The sequence below is a fragment of the Eleutherodactylus coqui genome, chromosome 2 (genome assembly GCF_035609145.1).
Source record: "Eleutherodactylus coqui strain aEleCoq1 chromosome 2, aEleCoq1.hap1, whole genome shotgun sequence".
Classification (NCBI taxonomy): domain Eukaryota; kingdom Metazoa; phylum Chordata; class Amphibia; order Anura; family Eleutherodactylidae; genus Eleutherodactylus; species Eleutherodactylus coqui.
The window spans coordinates 311,177,875-311,202,637 of record NC_089838.1 but is presented as its reverse complement, the minus strand read 5'-3'; the positions used below and the strand labels follow the sequence as shown (position 1 = coordinate 311,202,637).

At 40.7% G+C, this 24,763-nt stretch overlaps 1 protein-coding gene across 1 annotated transcript in view; it reads right to left on the bottom strand.

Annotated features, from left to right (window-relative positions):
- LOC136610865 (LIM homeobox transcription factor 1-alpha-like) overlaps positions 1-21,299 on the bottom strand; it is a 54,005-nt gene extending 32,706 nt beyond the window's left edge. Inside the window, exons 1-2 of the mRNA XM_066590065.1 lie at positions 21,211-21,299; positions 14,439-14,619 (exon numbers count right to left, since the gene is read on the bottom strand). Coding sequence (XP_066446162.1) covers positions 14,439-14,619; positions 21,211-21,268 — 239 coding nt within the window. The 5' untranslated portion in view covers positions 21,269-21,299. The remainder of the gene's footprint in view (positions 1-14,438; positions 14,620-21,210) is intronic.
- Positions 21,300-24,763: the final 3,464 nt, after the last annotated feature.

The window sequence follows — 24,763 nt, the reverse complement described above, 5'->3', positions numbered from 1 at the left end:
ATTACCTGCATATTCTGACACCTCTGCCATTATTAGCAGTGATGAGAATAGTATATGCTTTGTGCGTTACCTACTACAATACTTTCCTTAACACAAGATCCCCGGCGCTCACATCATGTTTGGCCATATCACGATCTTCTTGAATGGGGAGTTACAGGGTGCCCCAAAAAATGCATTCACACTTCAAATGACTATGAAGTCAGTGTTTATTAACCCCTTAAGGACCGCCCCTTTTTTTCATTTTCTTTTTTTCCTCCCCACTTTTTCAAAAAATCATAACTGTTTTTTTTATCCATTGACGTAGCTGTCTGAGGACTTGTTTTTTGTGGGACAAGTTTTTTTTCTTTCAATCTTACTATTTAATGTACCATATAATGTACTGAAAAACTTTTTAAAAAATTCCAAGTGGAGTGAAATGGAAAAAAACCCCAAATTCTGCAAACTTTGGGGGCCTTGTTTCTACGGCATGCACACTGCAGCAAAAAATGACCCGATAACTTTATTCTGTGGTTCAGTACGATTACTATGATACAAAAATTTAGATAGTAGAGCAAAAAAAAACTACCTTTAAAAAATAAAATATCTTTGGAAAAAACAAAAAATTGTTTTACACTAAACTCTGATCAGGACATTTAATTACTGCTGTCAGAATTGACTGCTCAGCAGGAGTGCTTATTGCAGGTTTTGCCAGTGGGTGTCGGCTGTAAGAAACAGCCGACACCAGCATTCTAAGGAGCGGGGTCGAGCCGCGATTCCCCTCCATACCAACCCTGAACACATAGCATACAGCTGCATGACCTTGGCCCTTAAGGGGCCAACACAGTTCATTCATTCATACAGAAATGATTTTCTTTTTGGTCGAATTGTTTTTGTGTTCTTTGTCAACGCCTGTTTTTACATTGATGACTGTTCTGGTCCGGGCACTGCAGATCATGCAAAGCAATGGATGGAATCACAAACATCAAGACTAATTTACTTTCATATTTGTAACATTCTTGTCCGATGTTCCCCCTCCCCCTCTCAATTTATTGACTTTTTTTTTGCCATAAACTTCATCTTTTAAGTATCCCCATAAAAAAGTTTAGTGGCATGAGGTCTGGTGAACGCGGGGGAGGTGTGTGTGTGGGGGGGGGGGGGGTAGTCTACTGAACCTCTTCATCCAATCCATTTGTTTGGTGGATTGTCATCGAGGTATGCCCTTATATGATGTTGATAGTGTGGTGGGGCTCCATCTTTTTGGATATATAACTCTTCATCCACGAAGTCCTCTTGATTGTGTGACAGGTCGCTGTAGGCAGTGCAAGGAAACGGTATGAGCTACATACAGTAGCATCAAAAATAATGGTCCAATTAATCCCTTCATGACGAGCTGCACCACACTGTAACCCCATGGAAATTAATATGATGTTCCTCCATTATATGCAGATTCTTAGGTCTCCAGGAGGTGCAATTGTGGTCATCAACTGAGCCATTTAATTTACATGTACCCTCATCACTCTAAACAATCCTTCTGGAAACCTTGCATCCTCTGTACATCTTACCAAGCACCACTCACAATCTGCAGTCTCTGGTCTGGATCATCTTCATTGAGAACGTGACTTTTCAGGGAATGTAACTTTTCCAATGACAGCTCTTCAGAACACGATGGACACTTGATTATGAAATTCCCGTCTCGCAAGCCATTTGCTGTACAAATGTTTTTGGATTCTGGAGATACTTTTCCATCAACTTTCCAGCTTTGTAGGACTCATCGATGTCTGCGGTCTCTCTTGTGGACAATCTGAACAGTTCCATCTACTACAAACTTATCTCTCATTCCAGTGACTGTAAGTCACGTAGGTGGATCTGTTTGAAACTCTGTCTTAGGGTATGTTCACACACTGCGGATTTTGGTGCGGATCTGCTGCAGAAATACTGGACCAAACTCCACTGTGTGTGAACCTATCCTAAAACTGTCTTCGAACTTCAACTGTGTTGTCAAACTTCCAGCAGCCCTTTAGGATAAGTTTCCTTTGTTCTAAGTTAACTCTGGCTAAACCCATTATTTCTAATCAGTTAAGTCGGAAAAGGGGTGAAAATTTAGTGAAAGATGAATCAAAACTAGTGCAAAAGAAAAGTGGTTTAGCTGCCCATAGCAGCCAATCAGGTCTCTGCTTTCATTTTCCAGAGGTGGAATCTGATTGGTTGCTATAGACAACTAAGCCAGTTTTCCTTTGCTCCAGTTTTATTTCCTCCAGTGAGGTCTAAGCTATTAAAGTGTCTATACATTTTTGGGACACTCTGTATGTGTATGTATATTGGCTTAGGATTCTTTTTTCTACTAATGGGAGCTAAATGAGGTGTGTCCATCCATTGTCTCTAGTTGTATCCTTGTATAAGGGTTTTCACAGGAAAGGCCAACCCGACAGTGTCAAAATGATGAACGTTCTTTAAACCGGTTGTCCAACTTAATTGTTTTACAAAGTTTTGGGACCCCTGTGCCCAAAACTATAGACAAGTAATATACTTACTGTGATGCTGAAGCATCATTTACATGCTCCAGTGCAATGGCATTTGGCAGGTGATGCCACCAGGTCTTCTGCCTTGGTGCCATCCCATAAATTTGTCATGTGTGTTTCTACAAGCCACCCCACTCCCCCGGTAGGTTCATGGGATGTTGCTTCTAATGTCCCTGTTGGACCTGCTATTGGCTGCAGAGATCACATGGGTAAAGAACCATGTGACCACTGAAGCTGGGGTAAACAGAAGACCGGAGGTCTGGAGCTGCCAGTGGGGAAACAGCACTACAGCGGAGACGTGAGTATTGGGTCTTTTTTTTAAATTTATTACTCATCCCCACTGCTACAAATACTTTATAACCCAGAAAAACCCATTTAACCCCTTAAGGACATGGCCTATTTTATTTTTTTCATCTCCATTTTTCAAAAGCCATAACTTTTTTATTTTTCCGTCGACGCGGCCGTATAAGGGCTTGTTTTTTGCTTGGCAAACTGTGGTTTTTATTGGTACCATTTTTGGGTAAATACTAGACTATACTGTAAAACTTTTTTTTTTTTTTTTTATGATAACAGGGAGAGAAAACGCATCAATTCTGCCATAGAATTTTCCACAATAAAAAGCCTTTTTTTAAAAATTATTTTTTTCTAAACTCACTGCATTCAAAGTCCTGTAACTTTTTTATTTTTCCATGGACGGAGCTCTAGGAGGGCTTATTTTTTGCGAGACGAGCTGTAGTTTTTATTGGTATCATTTTGGGGTACACATGGTTTTTTTTTATCACTTTTATTGCGTTTTTTGGGAGGCAAAATGCTAAAAATTAGCATTTTGCCTCAGTTTTTTAACATTTTCTTTAAAGCTTTTTGCCGTGCAGGACAATAAGCGCATTCAATGTATTGTACGCATCGTTACGGAAGCGTGGATACCAAATATGTGGGATTTTTAATTTTTTTTATGCTAATATGAGAAAAAGCATAAAAAATAGTTTATCATTTTTTAAATATTTTTATTTTTTGTACTTTATTTTGCTCTTATTTTTACACAATCTGTGTCCCTCTGAGGGACTTTTACTACAGCACTAATGATTGCTGCGATAAAGCATGGCAGGACTTCTTTCCTGCCATGCCTTATCGCTTACTATAGCGATCACAGGCTATGGCAATACAGGACGCCAGTATCTGGCGTCCTGTTGCCATAGCAACCAGCCGGGCTCTCGCGATGTCATCGCGAGAGCCGGCTGGAGTCACAGAGGGAGCGCGCTCCCTCTGTGAACCCTTTCCCTGCCGCGATCTACTTTTACTGTAATCCACATTTACTTTTTACTGAGATGCGGGTCATTTTTCAGTAAAGTAGCGATCCTCAGGCGTCGGTGGATCAGCAAGTGTTTCCCACGGGAGGTGGTGAGTTCTCCTTCAATGGAAGTGTTCAAATAAAGGCTGGACAGACATCTGTCTGGGATGATTTAGTGATCCTGCACTGAGCAGGGGGTTAGACCCAATGACCCTGGAGGTCCTTTCCAACTCTACCATTCTATGATTTTATGAACAGTCTGTGCATTCCAAGGAACACAAACAGATAGGACATGTAGCGATAGATCAATACTGAAGCGGAAAACACGTCAAAATCCGAGCTGTTGCTGCAGATTTTGACATGGCTTTTGATCAGCAGCAAATTTAACCCTTTCAATTTCAATTTTGATACAGCATTTGGTGGGGATTGTCCACTGCAGACAACCAGCACCATTTTTCAGTACGTGTGAACATACCCTAAAGGGAACCTCCAACCTGTGGCTTTCTAGTTTTTGTGAAAATACAACTCCCAGCTGTCACGGCTTGACGGGCGCGACAGGTCCATAGTATACCAGCCGTAATGCGAAAACGGACCAGTGGTAGAAGGTCAGTTTGAGCCATGTCATGACACATTTGTGGTTGTAGGTCGGTTATCCCTCTTTGGGTTCCTCCGTCGTTGATAAAGAGTCATTGGAGTCGTATGTTGGCCAATCTCTTTGAGAAGGGGTTTATATATTTCAACCCCCCCCCCCTAGCGGGTTGATGATTATTCATCTCTCTTGGGGGAAGTTGGTCTAGTCCTTTCTTCCCTGGTGCTGCCGTCTGGATTAAAGGGGTTGTCCCGCGAAAGCAAGTGGGGTTCAGCACTTCTGTATGGCCATATTAATGCACTTTGTAATGTACATCGTGCATTAATTATGAGCCATGCAGAAGTTATTCACTTACCTGTTCCGTTGCTAGCGTCCCCGTCGCCATGGTGCCGTCTAATTTCAGCGTCTAATCGCCCGATTAGACGCGCTTGCGCAGTCCGGTCTTCTCCCTGGTGAATGGGGCCGCTCGTGCCGGAGAGCTGGTCCTCGTAGCTCCGCCCCGTCACGTGTGCCGATTCCAGCCAATCAGGAGGCTGTAATCGGCAATGGACCGCACAGAGCCCACGGTGCACCATGGGAGAAGACCCGCGGTGCATCGTGGGTGAAGATCCCGGCGGCCATCTTAGTAAGGTAAGGAAGAAGTCACCGCAGCGCGGGGATTCGGGTAAGTACTAAACTTTTTTTTTTTAACACATGCATTGGGTTTGTCTCGCGCCTATTGAAAAAAAAAAAAAAACCCTGTTTCGGCGCGGGACAACCCCTTTAAGCTAAGTAGTTGGTGTATTGATTTATATCTTAGTGTTGTTCTGCCATTGCTCCTGCTGGCATTAGTTGTTACCACCTGCTTATTGACATTTCCCTTCTCTACTTAGGGGCAGTACAGATGGCCTCGGTTCGGGTCATGGGCTCGTCCTTGTTAGGCAGCGGTATTTTTCACCCGTGTGCGAGTTTTGTGCCCATGTGAATGCATCCTGAGGGGTTCATTATAACGTGCCAGTTCATAGTAACATAGTATGTTAGGCTGAATGAAGACAATGTCCATCTAGTTCAGCCTGATATAGTTCCTATCTGAATGTAAGACCCAGAACAACAACCTGCTGGTCACCTAATGTCTATATCCTGTAATATCATAGTGCTCTAGAAAGACATCTAGTCCCCTCTTAAACCCCTCTATGGATTTTGCCATCATCACATTCAGAACCAAACAGCGGTTGATATAAACTCTCAAATGCTTTTGCTGGCCTCTGGTAACCGTTTCTGGATCTCTGCCACTTTCATCTCCTGTGACAACTCAGAACATCATATCTCACATCGTCTATAGGTGGAATACCCACCATAGCCTACAATGCATATAAAAAGTCTACACACCCCTGGTAAAATGCCAGGTTTTAGTCATGTCAAAATATCCCCCCAAAAAATGATTAATTCCAGATTTATTTCCACCTTCAATGTGACCCGATATCTGGACAATTCCATTGAAATACAAAAGGAAATCATTTTGGGTGGAAAAATAAAAATAACAAAACTAAAATAATGTGGTTGCATAAGTGTTCACCCCCTCTTATATTTGGGGATGTGATTGTACTTAGAATTAGCCAATCATATTTAATCCCCTGATAAGCAGTAGTCCGCACTCCGCTGCCGTTATGTACAAGGATTCTGGTTTCCCCCATATAAAGTTCGACTCTTCTCGGAGGATTTTCCTGACATTTTTCTAGTTGGTAAAGATTTTACAGAACATCAAAGAGATCTGCTTGTTGGAAAGGATCAGTCAGGAGAAGGAGACCAAAACATCTCTAATATATTACATATACCAGGGAACACAGTGAAGACGGGCAGCAAGAAGGGGATTACATTTGGCACAACAGTAACATCAGCAACAACTGGATGGTCCTGAAAAATTGATGAAAAGGACAGAAAAAAAATTGTCCCAAGAGGCCGGCAGCAACATTACAGGAGCTGCAGGAGTTTCTGGCAAGTACTGGTTGTGTAGTCATGTGACAACCATCTCCTGTATTCTTGATACGTCTGGGCTGTGGGGGAGGGGGGCAAGATGGAAGCCTCTTCTAATAAAGAAAAACATTCAAAGCCTACATGAAGTCTGCCAGAAGTCTGTGGAGAACGTGTTGTGTCTAATGAGACCGAGGGGGAACTTTTTGGCTATAATTCCAAAGGTATATGTCTGATGTGTAAATATCAGACCATTTTGACGAAAAACCTTCAAGACTCTGCTAAAAACCTGAAGATGAAGAGGAATTTCACCTTTCAGCACGACAAGCAGATCTCCAAATTAGCAAGAGAATGGCTTCACCAGAAGGTCATAGTTTTAGAATGGCCCAACCAGAGCCCAGACCTAATCCCATTGAAGATCTGTGGGTGACCTGAAGAGGGATCTACATACGCGATGCCCTTGCAATCTGACAAATTTTGAAAGATTGCCAAGTCAAGATGTGCCATGCTGGTAGACACCGACCAGATTGCAGTTTGTTTTTCAATGGAATTGTCCAGATAACGAGTCACATCACAGGTGCAAAGAAATCTGAAATGATTGATCTTTGTTGGATATTTTAGCATGACAAAAACATAGTATTATAACCGGGGCGTGAAGACTTTTATATCTACTGCATAACGTGTCTGTAACAAGCAGAAATATAAGGTGGCTCATTGTCTATAGTACAAAGGGTATTCCAGATCCTCCGTTCCAAGCCTTTACCCCCTCATCTGCACAACTCTTCTTGACAAACACGTGTTCTTATCCAGCATCTCTACAAAGAACTCCGACAAACTCAATATCCTGTGAAGGTGCATTCTGGTGAAATGCCAGGGGCTATTACCATGAGGGAAGAGGAATGCCCACGGGACTGCTCTCAAAATTGTCTTTTATTACAGCTGTAATAAAGTCGGAGGGAGAGGGAAGATATTAAACATGTATGAGGAGCGTTTAATTACATTTCTAGGATGCAGGATTAAAACTGTGAAGGAGGTTATCTGGGAAGTCAAACAAAAATTAAGTCAATGCAAAGACAATATGTAAATTCAAAGCTCGGGCACGAAAGGGAAAGGGGATAAAAAGGAATTAGTCATTGGACACACTTCATTTTTAAAGCAAACACATAGATGTATGGATATTACCTCTATATCCATCTGTATCAGTCACCAAAAACATAACGTATGTAGTCACCATATTAACGGCTGATGCTCACCAATGAGGACTACATTGTATGAATTGTCAAAAGGAGAGATGACAACTTATCTGATCACATCTATGGCTTAGCAAAGTCATTGCCACTCTAAGCTCATTTAGCCATTGCCAAACTAAGGGCCCTTTTACACGGATCAGTTCTTGGGCGCAGAAGCCTCCGACCATCGTGCCAACAATAATCACAGCTGTCCACTCAGACAGGAGCAATGATCGCTCAGTGGATAGGTGTGGAGCGGCCGGGGATCTTTCCAGCCGCCTCCATTCACAGTGAACAGGCAGTTGTTTATAGAGGAGTGACTGCCTGTTCACACGGGACGATCATCATTTGATTTTTATTCCTGCGTGATCTGAACGGCGAACCATAGGTGAATGAATTATGGTTCAACATTCAGATCGGGGAGGCATTTGCACTGAAGATTGTCGTTCAGATTCCCAATATCTGAATGTAATCGTTCTGTGTATGGGCTCCTTGACACGAATGTATGCGCATGCTATAGCACAACGTATTTGTGCTTTGAACGGGGCAGATTTGCACACATATCGGCCCATTTCACTGGACTTTTTGCATGAGACACTACCACCACCCGATTTAAATGGCTATTTAGCCTAAGAGGCCCAGATGTATTGTAATTTTTGTCAAATGGGTTGCAGCAGGAGAGATTCTTCTATCTATTCTACAAACCACTGTGGCAGAACATTGGGCTCAAATCCCTTTGCTACCAAACAAGGGGGTGAGAAATTGGCTCAAGGGTCATATAAAGCAGGGGGAAACAAATACCAGGCATGGGTGGTAAAATCTGGCGCCAAAATAATCTTTCTTACGGGTTCAGCTGTACAGTAGCCCAGAGGGTGAAAAGTGGAGGAACTATTAGGTTTGGAGTAGCACAGAGGGAGCACTATTAAGTTTCTGGGGGCACTATAAGTTTGGAGGGCACAAAGGGGGCACTATATATTTTGAAGGACACAGGGTTCACTATTAAGTTAGGAGGGCACAGAGGGAGCTCTATTATGCCTTTGATGTCAGAGAGGGGGCTCTATAGGGACACAAAGGGGGCATTATAAGTATGTGGGTCCACAGAGGGAGTGCTACTACTATGGGGAGTACTGACAAATTTATTGGAGGTAGTGTCAAGATGTGTCTGCAGAGACACATCATGGCTGGAAGAAGTCTTCATGGCACTCTAGATTTTTTTAAAAAGTAAGTGGATGACTCCAATCAGAGACAATCTCATCTGTGATCACTGGAGGTAACTGCACTGTAATCACTATCATTGTGTAGAACTGGTATCTATTATGTGCTGACTGCATTACTTAGGCCCCCTGCACACAGGGCGGAAATTCAGCAGGGGGATTTCCTGTAGAATTTCCGCCCCTGGACGCCTGCATAGGATTGCATTGCAATACGCAATCCTATGCAGACGGCCGCGATTTGTCCACGTGAAAATACATGCGGAAAACAAATCGCAACATGCTCTATTTCTGTGTGAGTGTTGCAGAGGCCCGCACAAAAATGTCTCTCCCAGCGCCCCAGCTCTGCTCTGCACATGCGCCGGCTGGCCGGCAGCCAGCACATCAAAGAGCCGGAACCGCGGGAGAGGTGAGCGCTGCACTGGTCCCTGCAGGGGCTCGGGTCGGGTCCCGCTGCGAGAATTCTTGCAATGGGATCCGACCCGGCCGTCTGCAGGTGGCCTTACAGGAATACTAATGCTAAGTTGTTGTATTTTAAGTCGCTGTCTTATAAAAGTTGTCTTATAGCGTACTTTCTTTTGTGTGTGTAAGTTGACAGGCACATTCTTCACACAGGGATCCTCTGCCCTCTGTTTCTGCCCCTTCTATGTAAGCCAGTGATTTTACTTGTATATATGTGTTGATGATGATTATCTGTTCAGTCGCATCCAACCTTCGGACACTTTTAGAGATGAGCGAGTATACTCGCTAAGGGCAATTGCTCGAGCGAGCATTGCCCTTAGCAAGTAGCTGCCCGCTCGGAAGAAAAGGTTCGGGTGCTGGCGCGGGGGAGTGGTGAGTAGCGGTAGTCAGCAGGGGGGGGCGGGAGAGAGGGAGAGAGAGATCTCCCCTCCATTTCTCCCCGCTCTCCCCCGCAGCTCCCTGCCCGCCGCCGGCACCCGAACCTTTTGTATCGAGCAGGCAGGTACTCGCTAAGGGCACTGCTCGCTTGAGCAATTTCCCTTAGTGAGTATACTCGCTCATCACTAGTCACTTTACAGATCAATGTTCTCCACGCATTCCTGTCTTTCACGGCTTCTTTCAGTTCCGCCATTGACATGTTCGTGGTGGCCTTGATTGGATCCAGTCACCACGAACATGTCAATGGCGGAACTGAAAGAATATATGTGTTATATACTATCAAAACGCACGGTACGCTTTAAAATCTAATGGATAAGTAAATAGACTGATTGGCCCTATATTGTAAAAAGTTTTCCAAACCTAACCTCAACGAAATGTTTATCCCAATATTTCAGTGAACACAGTTAGTACAGTGTATTTCTAAACTCGCATTTTCTACATAAAAACACTAAAAATATGACACGGTGAACTGAAAACAAGATTATAGTTAATATGTTAAATTTATTTTTTTTGATCTGGCAAAAGAAATGCATTCAGATGACTTGGTTGTGGAGGAGGGTTGGTGCATCAAATGGTTTCTGTCAATCCCACCCTCTGCGATAAGATTTAGTCTGGGCATTCAAGGATCTCATGCCTTAAATCAGGTGCCAAGGAAAGTTTGTGGCCTGGGACAGAGGGAGAGGAAGGGGCTCCACACGTGGGATTAAAGCTTTTCATCACCAAACATTATATCTTACTTGTGAGGACCCGGTTGCAGCTGTTAGTATACTCATCCCACAAACCTTCATTCAAGCGCAGTTTGTGAACTGCAAAACACCCACTGAAGTTAAAAAAATATAGAAAATTGACAGCAGAAAAAGACCAAATCCAGTCTGCCCTTACATTGTTTCTGTCTTAGGATAGATCTATGCATATCCCAGGCAGCTTGATCCATTTATTGTTGATTTTCCAACCACGTCTGCTGGAAGTTTGTTCCAAGCATCTACTACTTTTTCTGTAAAAAATATTTCTTGATGCTGCTTCAGATTTTTCCCCAACTAATCTCAGATTGTGCTCCCTTCTTCTAGCACTTAGCTTTCTAATAGAAACACTTCCCTCCTGAACCCTATTCATAACTTTACCATGTATAAAGGTTTCCATCATATCCCCCTCTCCCTTCTCTCCTCCTGTAACATAAATAAAGGTTTCCATCATGTCCTCCTCTCCCTTCTCTCCTCTTGTAACATATATAAAGGTTTCCATCATGTCCCCCTCTCCCTTCTCTCCTCCTGTAACATATATAAAGGTCTCCATCCTGTCCTCCTCTCCCTTCTCTCCTCCTGTAACATATATAAAGGTTTCCATCATGTCCCCTTCTTCCTTCTCTCCTCCTGTAACATATATAAAGGTTTCCATCGTGTCCCCCTCTCCCTTCTCTCCTCCTATAACATATACAAAGGTTTCCATCATGTCCTCCTCTCCCTTATCTCCTCCTATAACATATATAAAGGTCTCCATCATGTCCTCCTCTTCCTTCTCTCCTCCTGTAACATATATAAAGGTTTCCATCATGTCCCCCTCTCCCTTCTCTCCTCCTGTAACATATATAAAGGGTCCATCATGTCTTCCTCTCCCTCCTCTCCTCCTGTAACATATATAAAGGTTTCCATCATGTCCTCCTATCCCTTCTCTCCTCCTGTAACATATATAAAGGTTTCCATCATGTCCCTCCTCTCCTCCTGTTATATAAAGGTTTCCATCATTTCCTCCTCTCCCTTCTCTCCTCCTGTAACATATATAAAGGTTTCCATCATTTCCTTCTCTCCCTTCTCTCCTCCTGTAACATATATAAAGGTTTCCATCATGTCCCCCTCTCCCTTCTCTCCTCCTGTAACATATATAAAGCTTTCCATCATGTCCTCCTCTCCCTTCTCTCCTCCTGTAACATATATAAAGGTTTCCATCATGTCCCCCTCTCCCTTCTCTCCTCCTGGTACATATATAAAGCTTTCCATCATGTCCCCCTCTCCCTTCTCTCCTCCTGTAACATATATAAAGGTTTCCATTATGTCCTCCTCTCCCTTCTCTCCTCCTGTAACATATATAAAGCTTTCCATCATGTCCTCCTCTCCCTTTTCTCCTCCTATAACATATATAAAGCTTTCCAACATTTCCTCCTCTCCCTTCTCTCCTCCTGTAACATATATAAAGGTTTCCATCATGTCCCCCCTCTCCTCCTGTTATATAAAGGTTTCCATCATTTCCTCCTCTCCCTTCTCTCCTCCTGTAACATATATAAAGGTTTCCATCATTTCCTCATCTCCCTTCTCTCCTCCTGTAACATACATAAAGGTTTCCATCATGTCCCCCTCTCCCTTCTCTCCTCCTGTAACATATATAAAGCTTTCCATCATGTCCTCCTCTCCCTTCTCTCTTCCTGTAACATATATAAAGGTCTCCATCATGTCCCCCTCTCCCTTCTCTCCTCCTGTAACATATATAAAGCTTTCCATCATGTCCTCCTCTCCCTTTTCTCCTCCTATAACATATATAAAGCTTTCCAACATTTCCTCCTCTCCCTTCTCTCCTCCTGTAACATATATAAAGGTTTCCATCATGTCCTCCTCTCCCTTTTCTCCTCCTATAACATATATAAAGCTTTCCATCATGACACTTCTCTTCTGCAGGCTGTACTAAAAGTTCTTTAAGTCTTTTCTGATAAGTTTTATTCTTCCACCATTTTTGTTGCTCATCTTTGGACTCATTCTATTTGAACAATGTATTTTTGTAGATGAGGTATTCAGAACTGACCCAAGTATTCCAGATGTGGTCTCACCAGAGCTCATTACAGTGGATAACAATCTCTTTCTTTCTACTGGTAACACCTTTAGCGAGGCAGCTGAGTATCTACTTGCTTTCTTTGCTACCAGTCTGCACTGTGGACATATTTTGCGGCTGCCAGAAACCAGAACCCCTAAATCCTTTTCTTCTGAAGTCCTGGATAACACAGAACAGTCCATACGATTCTCAGTCCAAGGATTTCTTTGCCCTAAATACATTGAACTGCAGTTTCCATTGTTTTGACCATTTATCCAGTAAGGCTCAATCTTTCTCCATGTTCAAGACCCCACCAGGAGTATCAACCCTATTGTACACTTTTGTGTCACCAACACACAGACAGACCTTACAGGTTACACTTTCTTCTGTCACTTACCAACATATTAAAAGAAATAGAACCCAGGCTAGACTCTTGTAACTCATCCCTACTCACAAGAGATTGAGATTGTGATACCTATCTTTTAAGCATTTGCGAATCCACCGGACTATCAAAGGGCTATTAAAGCCTGATGAAGAAACTCAAGCCATTTCGATTGTTTGCTCTAACAGCACCTCTTTGTGTTAGCTATTAAAAAAGTATCATATCCACAAGATTACTTAGTTTCTCTTGCTGAGAACAATCATATTTCCTTCTACTGGCTAACACGGTACCAAACTTTTTTATTATTACTTGGCTCCATTGATTTTATGTTGTCTCAACATGTATCTACTATAGGCAATCACTGTCCAAAGCTGTGACCTCGGTGGTGTCGAAATGTCATTGCCAAAGCCAGTGATAGACTGCAGCGGTCATCATCGTTGGAGCTTTTAAAACAAAGTCCGGCAGGGGCCCAAGGAAGTGTTGGCAAGAGAGCGGCAGGGATTTAGTAAAGTGAAAATAATCCTTTTATTATTATTTTATACCATTGTCAGCTACTTGTAAAAGATTTAATGGGACTGGAAACTTCTTTTGTTTCCTTGGCATGACAAAAATTAAAATTTAAGGAAACATTAAATGTAATACACACATTTGGAAAAAAACATAAATAAATCTCAGTAGTTCTTCCCTTAATACTGAAACATATCACCAGCCTAGTGCTGTCCCATTGCTCTACTTGTTCAAATCTCACAGCAGACCTGTTACGTTTGTCCTGGACTGCTCACAAAACCCTGAGATTACGTGGTACTGGAGCAGCCAGGACTGACATGTTAGCTTGCTACACAGGTGGCTAGACGCAGTATCAGACAGAAATAAGAGGTAGCGATCAGAGCGGGCCACTCTGAACACCTCCGACAGAACCCACCTCACAGCGGAGCACCCGTCCCTAAAGGGATGACCCCACTACTTCCACAAGGACAGGTCTAAGGTCAAAGGGGAACCAGAGTACAGTAAACCAGGGACAAAGAGAAACTGACAATAAATAAAAGACGAGAACACAGAATGCAAGACAAACAGAAACACAGGGGACGAACCAGAACACAGGAGCCAGACAACAGACAGGAGCACTGAGCAAGCTTACTTAATCAGGAACATTGAAATATAACTGGCAACTCCCAGCCAGGAAGAGCTGGGTTACATAGGGACTGGAAAGAAACTGATTGGCTGACAGAGCTGTCAATCACCAGCCACCACCTCATCTAACAGCTGCAGGACTAATTAACCTAACTAGATAGGACCGAAGACATTAAACCTAGCTAGACAGGCTAGAACCCACAGAAGTATAGGTGTGCTGGCAGAGAAATGACAGATCGCTGGCTGTGACAAGACCTGGCGGTGGCTATACATTCACTGGCCACTGCAGGAGCACTCACACACCAGACTGTCTGCCCGCTCTGCCCACCTATCTGCCTAATTGCCCTTCACACTTTTGAAACATAAAAAGTTATGGAAATTCAACTTTTACTGGAAAATACTAATTCATATAATTCCTACCAACATATTTCACCAAGAGTAGTTTAATAATGCTGTTCACTTACTTTTCATAGTCTTCTTTGCAGTACAGCTGGCGGTTACGATAATAACAGGTCCCAGATAAGATTTGTAGACAGGCTGCACACTTAACACAGCACTCGTGCCAAGATCTGTCATTCACTCTGAGCAAGAAGCGGTCTGAGATCGTGCATCCACAACCCGCACACAGTTCATTCATCTTGTGATCTGAAACAACATATTAAAAACCTTTAAATGTTTAGATTTTATGCTTCATCTGCAATTTATCCTTCTCAATGGACTTCTATGAGAAACAGGCGTTGATTGACAATAGAACTATGAAAAAAATGGAAAATAATGATTCCAAAAATCCATATAGGAAACCACAATTCATGGTTTTTGATTTTCAATATCATCTTAGCATCTGACATTAGAACATGGCATGTTACAAAAGGGAACAATTGCTCAAATAGCTGAAAGATTGGCAGCATATTGAAGGTTTTTCGAGTCATCCAACGTGCTTGCCATCAGGTGCAGACACAGTGTGAACATCCAACTTAGGTACATATAATTGGTGGCATATCATGAAGTTTAGTTACTTTGTAAAGAGCTATGTTTCAGTAGAGAATAATGATCATTGGAAAATTGTCCTTTGAGCTTTCATATATGTTTAAGAGAAGGGCTCTAGAAGGTTGCTGATGGCTCCTTCGATGATCATAATGGTCAACTCTGTGTTTCCAAGCCTGGAAATTATCCTAGCCCTGACTATCATATAGCTATGCCCTAGCCAAAGAGATGCGTTTGCAAAGACAGGAAATTCTGGTGAGAACAGCAATCTACTGTCCGCAGAAGACCATAGACTTGGTCATGCTCAGAATACTCCAGTAGGGTGCTGCCATGGGCAGCACTTTTCTCACAGTAGAACAAAGTGGATGGTATATTATTTCTTGCTCAAGAAATTGGAGACTTTGGCCAACATTTGTATTGACTGAATTTGGCCACAAATATCTCATATCTGTAACCAACTTTAGCTACTGGTTACAAACAATTATCTCCTCATAAAAGTATATACTGTGCAGGACATCTGCTTGACCAGCTGAGCAACAGTTGCCTCCTCTTCAACGAATGGAACAGCTGTCTTCTTCCAGTTTGTTATACATAAGACTACCATCAGCCAAACACTCACTTGGGTGATGGTTACTTTGTTCTAACTACACCACTATATTTTAATAGAATGAGGCTTACCTCCAATGGGAACAAGGATTTCAACATGAATTCCAACATGCCCAAACCTTCTTTCCCTTGCCATCTGCTGTTGAAGTATAGTCAGGAGGTCCTTATATAAATGTGTATGACCAGTTTTACACACAGGGTCTAGTCAAGAATGTATCAGTGGTAACCCATTTTATTTTTAAAATCATACACATATGTTATAAAAACTATTACGTAATCAGAGCCAAATGGCTGTCAGTAATAGACATCTATGCCATCATCAAGACGTTTATCAGACCAGCAAACAAAAATGATTATCTGCCCTAGTTGTAATTACAGCACATTAACGCAATCGGCTTTAATGCGAAACTGAAACTGGATTGACTTTTACCAAACAAAAAAAAAGAACCTCCAAAATTGTAAAGCCCACCCAAAAAAATCAAATAGAAATATCTTTATTAAGATTACAAAAAACACCCACAATGTAAGGACACACTTTGTGTTTCTTTAGTCTGTATTTTTTGTGTTATATTTTTTTTGGGGGGGGGGGGGGGGGGGAGTGCAATTATAGGGGTGCCTTATCTTGTTTGGTAATACATGACCATATACACGTTCTTTCGCAACCCTGTTTTGTATTCTTTGTTGATGCCCATTTGGTATATTGGAATGACTTTTACTACATCAAAATGGAATGAAAATTCCATAAAAATAGTTCCGACCCTTGAAAAATGTCTTTCCATGCATGTGGTTTGGAGACAAACAATGCTTGAAGATTAATCTGATGAAGGTCAATCATTATTTCTATGGTCACCTTACAATCCACACCCTGCCATGTTGACTAAATATATTCATATCTTTAAAGTGATATCATTATTGTGATTTTTTCTTTTTATATATTTTTGTTAGGAATTTTTGTCTTTTTCATTTAATTAGATTTTCCGTAGATTATAGAAGAGAAGGAAAAAAAGAAGCCGCATTTTGAATCTGGACACAAATACCCCTCTTGACTGATGAAAAAATCATAAAAATATTACCTTTTCACCTCCATCCCATTATCTGTAGTCAAGTGTAAAACGCAAATACATCTGTTTACCACAGGAAATAAGAACATGTAGGTTTGTTTCTGATTTTATCTGGTACTTCATCTCTGGCATCCCTTCAAAGTTAGTGATGAAGCATTTGAAATGTGGAGGCAGAGAGAATATCCATCCTATGTACACAGGGCTAAATTTGACCTTCATAAAGTCAATCTTCAGTACAAACACAAGTAGAGTGAGTTTCAACTTTTTGACCTCAGCGCAGTTAACTCCTTGTAGTGCCGGCTGTATGAATCATTACTTCTTGTACTATGTGGATGTCATACGTTGACTTTCTTTTAGTCAAATGTGAATAGAAATTGATAATCCATAACTGTGTAAATGAGTATTTTGCAGACTACTGGAACGAACAGTGAAGCAGAATGTTTTTGTGCTGCATTCCCAGGTTACTGCTATGGGTGCTGTTCTTAGCCCTGGACAGCTGCCCTGTTTGCCACCATCTAAAACTGAGCTCACTCAACATTATAAAAGGGGTCAATTGTCAGAGACCTCCAACACTCATTTCTCTCCAGCACTCCTCATACACTCCAAGCACCAAGAAAAGGGGATTCGAAAAAAACAAAAAGTATACCTCCAACCAAATAACCGTTTTGTTAGAAGAGATCATTATACAGTTTTTTTTAATTAATATAATATACTGAGGTTGGAAATCTACTCTCTTGTACGAGTGCTTTCATAGGTCTGGAGGCCATCTGTATAGACTCTTAACCAGAAGAATTTAGGTGGCCAAACATTGGGGTTTGTGGCCGTAAGGAGTGTCTGACGGACATATTTGGCTTTGTTTATCTCTTGGTTGAACAAGTAATTGGGGCATCTTGATCTTTTGTTCCCCAACAGCAAACATCAGGGAACAGTTAGGCTGCTTCCAAACACATTAGATTGTCAGTGGCTCCTTCTGACATTGTGGGATCTGCCAACAATTATCTAATGTGTGACTAGCTTAAGTTTACTGGAAAGAGGCCCTCCAGTCTTGATTTGGCTCTGCTCATCCCTATTCTTTGTGTACAAAGCAAGACATTCAGAAGAAAAAATTGGGGCCAAAAAAACAATCCTGATTACTAAAGTGAAAGTAGGCACAAAACATCCGTTTTCTGTCATTGTTCACAGTCCTGATTGACATTTGATTCATTTTGTACAAGGCTTATGGCCCTTTTAGACAAGCCGATTCTCATTTGAATGAGCGAGTGACGTCACTGCTAACTCGTTCGCAATCGTTCGTGCAGCATGTTTAGACCAGCAGATCATTGTTGAGAAGTGTTCACTTCTTGTTCAGTGTTTCACATTCCTAGGCTGGATGTGGTACTTCCTGCTAGCCAATCTCCTGAGTGTGTGCTCACATATAAACCCAGCTAGCAGGCCACTTCACGGCTCTTGCCTATACTGCTAGTCCCTACACTAACCAGGAGTCCAGCAGAACCGGACACAGTTCACACAGCACACTGCAACAGGACAGGACACAGATAGCAGGTCACACAGCAAGCTAACACAAAACTGACAGAATATAAATGAACAAACAGACATGAACCAGCAAAACACAGATCACACAGCAAGCTTCAACAGACAAGGATTCATGACTGCTCACTCTGAACACCAGATAGAGACTGACCAGGAGCTGGGTTTATATGTGAGCACAAGCTCAGGAGATTAGCCAGCAGGAAGTACTACACCCAGCCAGCTCAATGAATTAACCCTGTGAGGGCTGTGCTGCTAGGAAGCTTAGAACTACAGATCCCAGCAGCACATGTAACAAAAACACATAGCAAGGATTGTTTAAACGCAACGAGAAGTGAGTGAGCCAACGATGATTTTTATGCCTGCATAAAATGAGCGACGAGTGAAAAACGAATAATTCTCGTTCGTCATTCAGTCGTTGGCTCACATTTAGATGGAATGATAATCTTTCACTTCCATTTGTTTTAACAATAATTTGAATAGTAATAGTTATGTCTAAATGCACCTTTAAACAGGTCATATACTGTACATAAATGCATACAACCAAACCCAGTGAAAGCTGTCAACAAAAATGTCTTTAGTAAGCCGTAGGAAACCACTGTGGCTATCAGTGATTTATGGCCAATACATTAAAATACTACATGATTTACCACTTGCTCACTACAAATAGCTTAGGCTTTAAGCGGATTTTCCCCACAATGAATATTTATCCTCTGTCCACCGTATAAACATCACTGGACCGAGCCAATCACTAGAATGGGGCCCTGAATCTCCCTGTTCCTCTTCACTACATTATCACAGCGAGGAACAGTTTGAATGGAGCAATGGTTGATCGTGCACCTGAATGTCTGTGGAATGGACAGAGACACGCGAGCACTGTACTCAGCTGTTTCTGGTAGCCTCAGACTTTGAATGGAGCGGTACTGCGCATGCTTGACCACCACACTATTCAAACTCCCTCTCACTATGGTCATGCAGTGAGAAGGAATGGGGGTGCTCAGAATTCCCCATCTAGAGATCATTATAATCCACAGAAATGGGGCCTCCAGTGATCAGATATTTATCACCTATCCTGTGGATAGGTGAGAGATGTCCATTTTGGGACAACAACATTTGTTTTTAAAGGTTTTCTTAATTATGCCAATCAATTTTCTAAATAAAATTGGCCTAGTGACTAGGTGATAGCCAGAGGCCCATACTCCAAAACCCTAAAAAAAAGCACTTGGGAGAAGCTATATCTGTATTTTGACCCAATTGTGTCTAGCCTGTTAGAATGAAAAACTCATAGGGTATAGGGAAGGGGTTGACTTATTGAGACAAACCCTTTAATGTATGTATGTATCTTAACTGTAGTATAAGTCCCTTCAGGCAATGGCTAGGTGGAGAAGAGCTAAAAGGTTGGAACCACTTTGAGAACATTTCATGTTCAGAGTCGTAATAGTCAGTTTCCTTCCCTAACATATTTAGGGAAGGGTATATGATGTCTCGATGAACATAATGACATCAAAGTTTGACTCCATAAAACATTATTGCTTATTCTGAATGTTTACATAGGGATGCTATCACAAAAGTCAGGCTGCTTGTGTTTAACGTGCAAGTATTGAGATACCCATCCCTTAATGGTAATTTTGTAGAGAACTATACTATAGGCTCTAGGGGTCACCATTTTAGTGTTAAATCTATTTTGGATGTGTTCCCATTGGAAGTCTGTCCTTGAGTGCCAACTAAAAAAAAATATTTGACAACATGTCGCAGAACAGAAAAAAGGATAATCTTCTATGTGATTAATAATAATGTGTTAAATATCTCTGCATATTGAAGTATAAGAAGCATGTTATTACATTCAGCAATGAAGCTCAAGTCCTGAAACTTACTCCCAAACTGATTCTCAGTCCTTTGCCAAACACAGTTCAGCAACCTCTGGCTTAGGATCTGTGGCTGGTTTGGTAGACCCATATTTGGTGTCTACACATACAACTAACTCATGTCTGAAATTGATCCAAACTTAAATTATTCGAGTTCTCCAAAGTCTTTGACTTAGGTTCTTGTTCCTGGAAATGTCATTGGGCCCATAAAAGGGGTGCAATTTTTTTTTACTATTTTACAAAGTGATTTTTTTTGTTGAATCCATGTACTTATAATTTGGGAAGAAATAGTCCCTAATAAGGGATTATGACATTTATTTCTCGAATATGTTTTCAAGAATATAAAGGATATAAATAAGAGAAAAATATTTTTCTAAGGTGTAACTTGAATTTCATAGACACCAATGCAAAATCTTGACTAGGGCCTCCAAGTGTCAACCATCATTCTAGTAGTGAGGCTTTTTAGGTGGCAGAGGGGTCTTTGGGTCCCCTTAAGAATATACCACAGCTGTCCAATTTTTTGCAAAACTGTTCTGACGGAAGAGGCTGACCTATTCAAATATGCCTCAAAATCGTAATTTATGGGATATTTGGGGGTGTTTCTGTACAGAAAAGGAAGGGCTTAAAATGGTTCACAAATAGAGATGAGCGAGTATACTCGCTAAGGCTAACTACTCGAGCGAGTAGTGCTTTAGTCGAGTATCTGCCCGCTCATCTCTAAAGATTCGGCTGCCGGTGCAGGTGACATGTGAGTTGCGGCGGGGGGAGCGGGGGGAAGAGAGGGAGAGAGAGATCTCCCCCTCGTTCCTCCCCGCTCTCCCCCGCCACTCCCCGCCAGCAGCCGAGTCTTTAGAGACGTGCGGGGAGGTACTCGGCTAAGGCACTACTCGCTCGAGTAGTTAGCCTTAGCGAGTATACTCGCTCATCTCTATTCACAAATAATGATTCAAATGTTGGGCTCAGGTTTGAGGGCAGCCTTTGAATCCTCTTAGCTACACCACCGAGTAGGACCTAACTTCCATAGTAATTAGTATTTTAACAAAAAAAACTAACTCTACAGAATGGTCAAGTCAATGAAATCCTTAACTGATGAGTATCAGTCGGGAGCTGTAAGAACACCAGTCGATGGCTTTTATTATGAAGCTATACTAACAACTGTATTTAAAGGAGAAGTTTACACAGTAATTACTCACCCAGTCCATGGAAGGGGGAATGTTCCTGGCACGAGGAGGGAGTACTTTCCGTCTTCATAATAAAGTATTCAGTTATTATCAGTTATTACATCCAACACCTGTGAAGAACACGTACAAGAAAGTGAACCGGAGAACCTTCCTTCAAAGCTTAAAGAACATAAATCATAATTTTACATCCTTTTATTGCTATTTATCAGATTGGATCAAAGTTTTGATTCCATTCAATCCAGTAAGTCTTTTTATATCTGATTCATATTTATGTTCTACATCCATTGACCAGCCTGAACCTACAACTAGTACTGTATAGATTAGCTTTTCCTGAACATTCCTTTAAATCATCAACCAAGAAAGATATGGAGATGTGATTGTGTAACTCTATAGATCTTCTGAGTACAAAAAAAAAAGATTGGAAAGCAGCAGAGGAGGAAAATTAATATCAATTAAAATTTAAGGATATAACTAGAGATGAGCGAGCATACTCGCTAAGGACAATTGCTCGATCGAGCATTGTCCTTAGCGAGTATCTCCCCGCTCGGCAGAGAAGGTTCGGGTACCGGCGCGGGGGAGCGGTGAGTTGCGGCAGTCAGCAGGGGGGAGCGGAGGAAGAGAGGGAGAGAGAGATCTCCCCTCCGTTCCTCCCCGCTCTCCCCCGCAGCTCCCTGCCCGCCGCCGGCAGCCGAAGCTTTTCTCTCGAGCAGGCAGGTACTCGCTAAAAGCAATGCTCGCTCGAGCAATTGCCCTTAGGGAGTATACTCGCTCATCTCTAGATATAACCATATGAGTAGATATCAAAGTTCGTAATTTACTTAGTTAAGACAAAATGGACCAAATAGTTTCATCTTCCTTTTAGACCTGTACAGCCATCATTTCTAAAGTCTAGGAATATTTATTAACAGGAACCTGTCAACAAGCAGGCCATCTGCAGTTCACCATTTTTCACTATGGCCTGAATAGTCGGTGCTCATTATCCACATAGCCTGATTAACACATTAACATTTGCTTTGTGTATTCATGTGTTATTAAATCCAGTGCAGGAGGTATAAGGTTGTAAATGAGAGAATCTTATCCACAGCCCATTCAGAGCAGGATATTATTCTGTGCTATGGAGTAATGAGTATGCTGATAGTAGCAACAGCAGCCTGTTGATGGCATCACTTTCCGGATCGCTATACAATTAATTTTTTTGATTAATTTTCTATTTTTTTTTTTTTATTTGCTATAGGTTTTTTTATAGGATCCGAAACACATCACAGCCTGATTAATAATCGACTTGCTTTATCTGAAGCAAGAAACAGTTATAACCATTATGATTTTACATGCAAATACCTTATCTCTCTTTTATAACGCTATGAGTAACGGGGTCCTCATGATCGACCCGTAAAGACTATTTAATGCATATATACTTAGCATGGACTAACTTTCCAAATTTAAGTTAAAAAAACTTTTTAGCTTCTAAATAAATTAAAGTGATAAGATCTATAACAGAATCGGGCAACGTAGTAGACTTATTTATTAGATTTTTTAGTTTTGTAGAATTTTTTTCTAGAGCGATCTTTCTCTAAGAAGACCATAAAGTGATATTGTTCTGTACACTACGCAAGCATTAGATTATTCTCTTACTACAATTTTATTAGGATTTTCACCCTATACGATGAGCTAGTGAACCTACGTAAGGTTTAATATGTTTAATATACATCATTTAAAAAAATGTACATACATGGAATAAAATGTATTACACAGATCTAGTAGGTGTACAATAGTGTCCTTTAATATCCTAATGTGCAATGGTGAGGAACACTAACGAGATTCATACCCTGTTTCCCTGAAAATAAGACAAGGCATGATTTTCCAGAATTTCTGAGGATGCAAAATGATTTTTCAGGCTTTTTGAGGATGCTTGAAATATAAGCCCTACTCCAAAATTAAGCCCTGCTAACAGTTAATTAAAAAAGTGAATTTAAATAGTGTCCAGGCAGCTATACATGTAAAAAAGTTAAACCTTTTTGAACAAAAATTAATATAAGACACTGTCTTATTTTCGGGGAAACACGGTCGTACACCAAGAGTTTCACAGTAATATAGTTGGAAAAATTAAATTGAATTAAAAAATGTATAAATGCCGTAATTGGCTTTCTCTACTTCCCAACACTGAAAATATCCAATGTTCTTTTTCACTTTTTGTTTTTTAGTATTAGTAGTAGCCATATTATAAATATATCTAAATATGTATATATATATTTTTTTTGATGCTTTACTATATATATATTTTTTTTATTTAAATATTTTTAAAGTGTTTTAAAATTTAAAACCTTAAATTAATAATAAAGATTTCTTTTAATACCACCACACATATAATTATATAAGCATCCTAAAAATCATTTTTCATATATAGTATCAGTAGGGTTCACAGTACAAAAAAAAAATCACCCGTCAATATAAAACAGTTTTTGTCATATTTTTTTTTCTATTTATGCTTGTTTTATGCTTACTGCATTAACAATATATCAAATAGAATAATATTATGCAATATTATGGGTGAAACTAATAGTATGTAGATAGCTTTAAATTAAATACTCATTTTAAGCCCAGCTTTTAGCGTCCTCATATAATACAATAGACAGTTAACAGTAACATCATACATTATTTTCTAATTTGTTTAATGCATGGTACCTGTTAAAGAATATAAGCAGAGCTAATAATATAATTACCACATGGGATGCATAGACGCGAACACATTAGGTAATGGATAATACAAAGCTATGTATAATAAGCGGTATTGCGGTTTTCAATAATGTAATGACTATTGTCCAATACATCTACATTCTTATACTATATTCTCTATATAGTATTCAGTCGGATATTATGCGTAATATAATCATTTGGTAATATTAACTAAAGTACTTAGAAAACAGTTTTAGATTACAAATGTGACTTGACCCTTATCTGTCCGCTGACTCTTATCTAATCTCCTTCCAATAAACATGAAATAATTCCGGTAATCACTAAAAAGTCCAATTAAAGTTCGCTAATCATCAAAGTCCTATTTTCTAAATGAAAAGCCTCGTCAGAATCTTATATGATCAGCTGCTTCAATATAACTTGATGTTATTGTGTCTCCATTTATTAAAGCACATTGGCTCAGGGGTATATTAAGATCGCATTAACCACCATAGCCCCTGCTTGAATGGCGCTGTATTCCCCTGATACCTGTAGCATGGAAACAACAAGAATATTAGCAATGACTTATTTTTTCTGCTTTGCCAAAAGATAAATCTTTCTTATAGCATTACTAAACTAAGACTCAATTATGAAAAAATCCAAAAAACTCTAAAAACACAAGCAAAATATACCACTTAGTTCAGTAATAGCTAAAGCATGGATATACGATGTCTCGGATGTAACCCATAAAGTATAATCCACTGAGGAATTATCTCCCCATTTACTAAATTAGAATGACTAAATCGCTGACGACACTCGGTTTCTTACCTTACACTGATCTGTACTTCGAGACGTTGTTTTTGTATTTGGCTGATTAAGATCAGTGCGTCCCTCC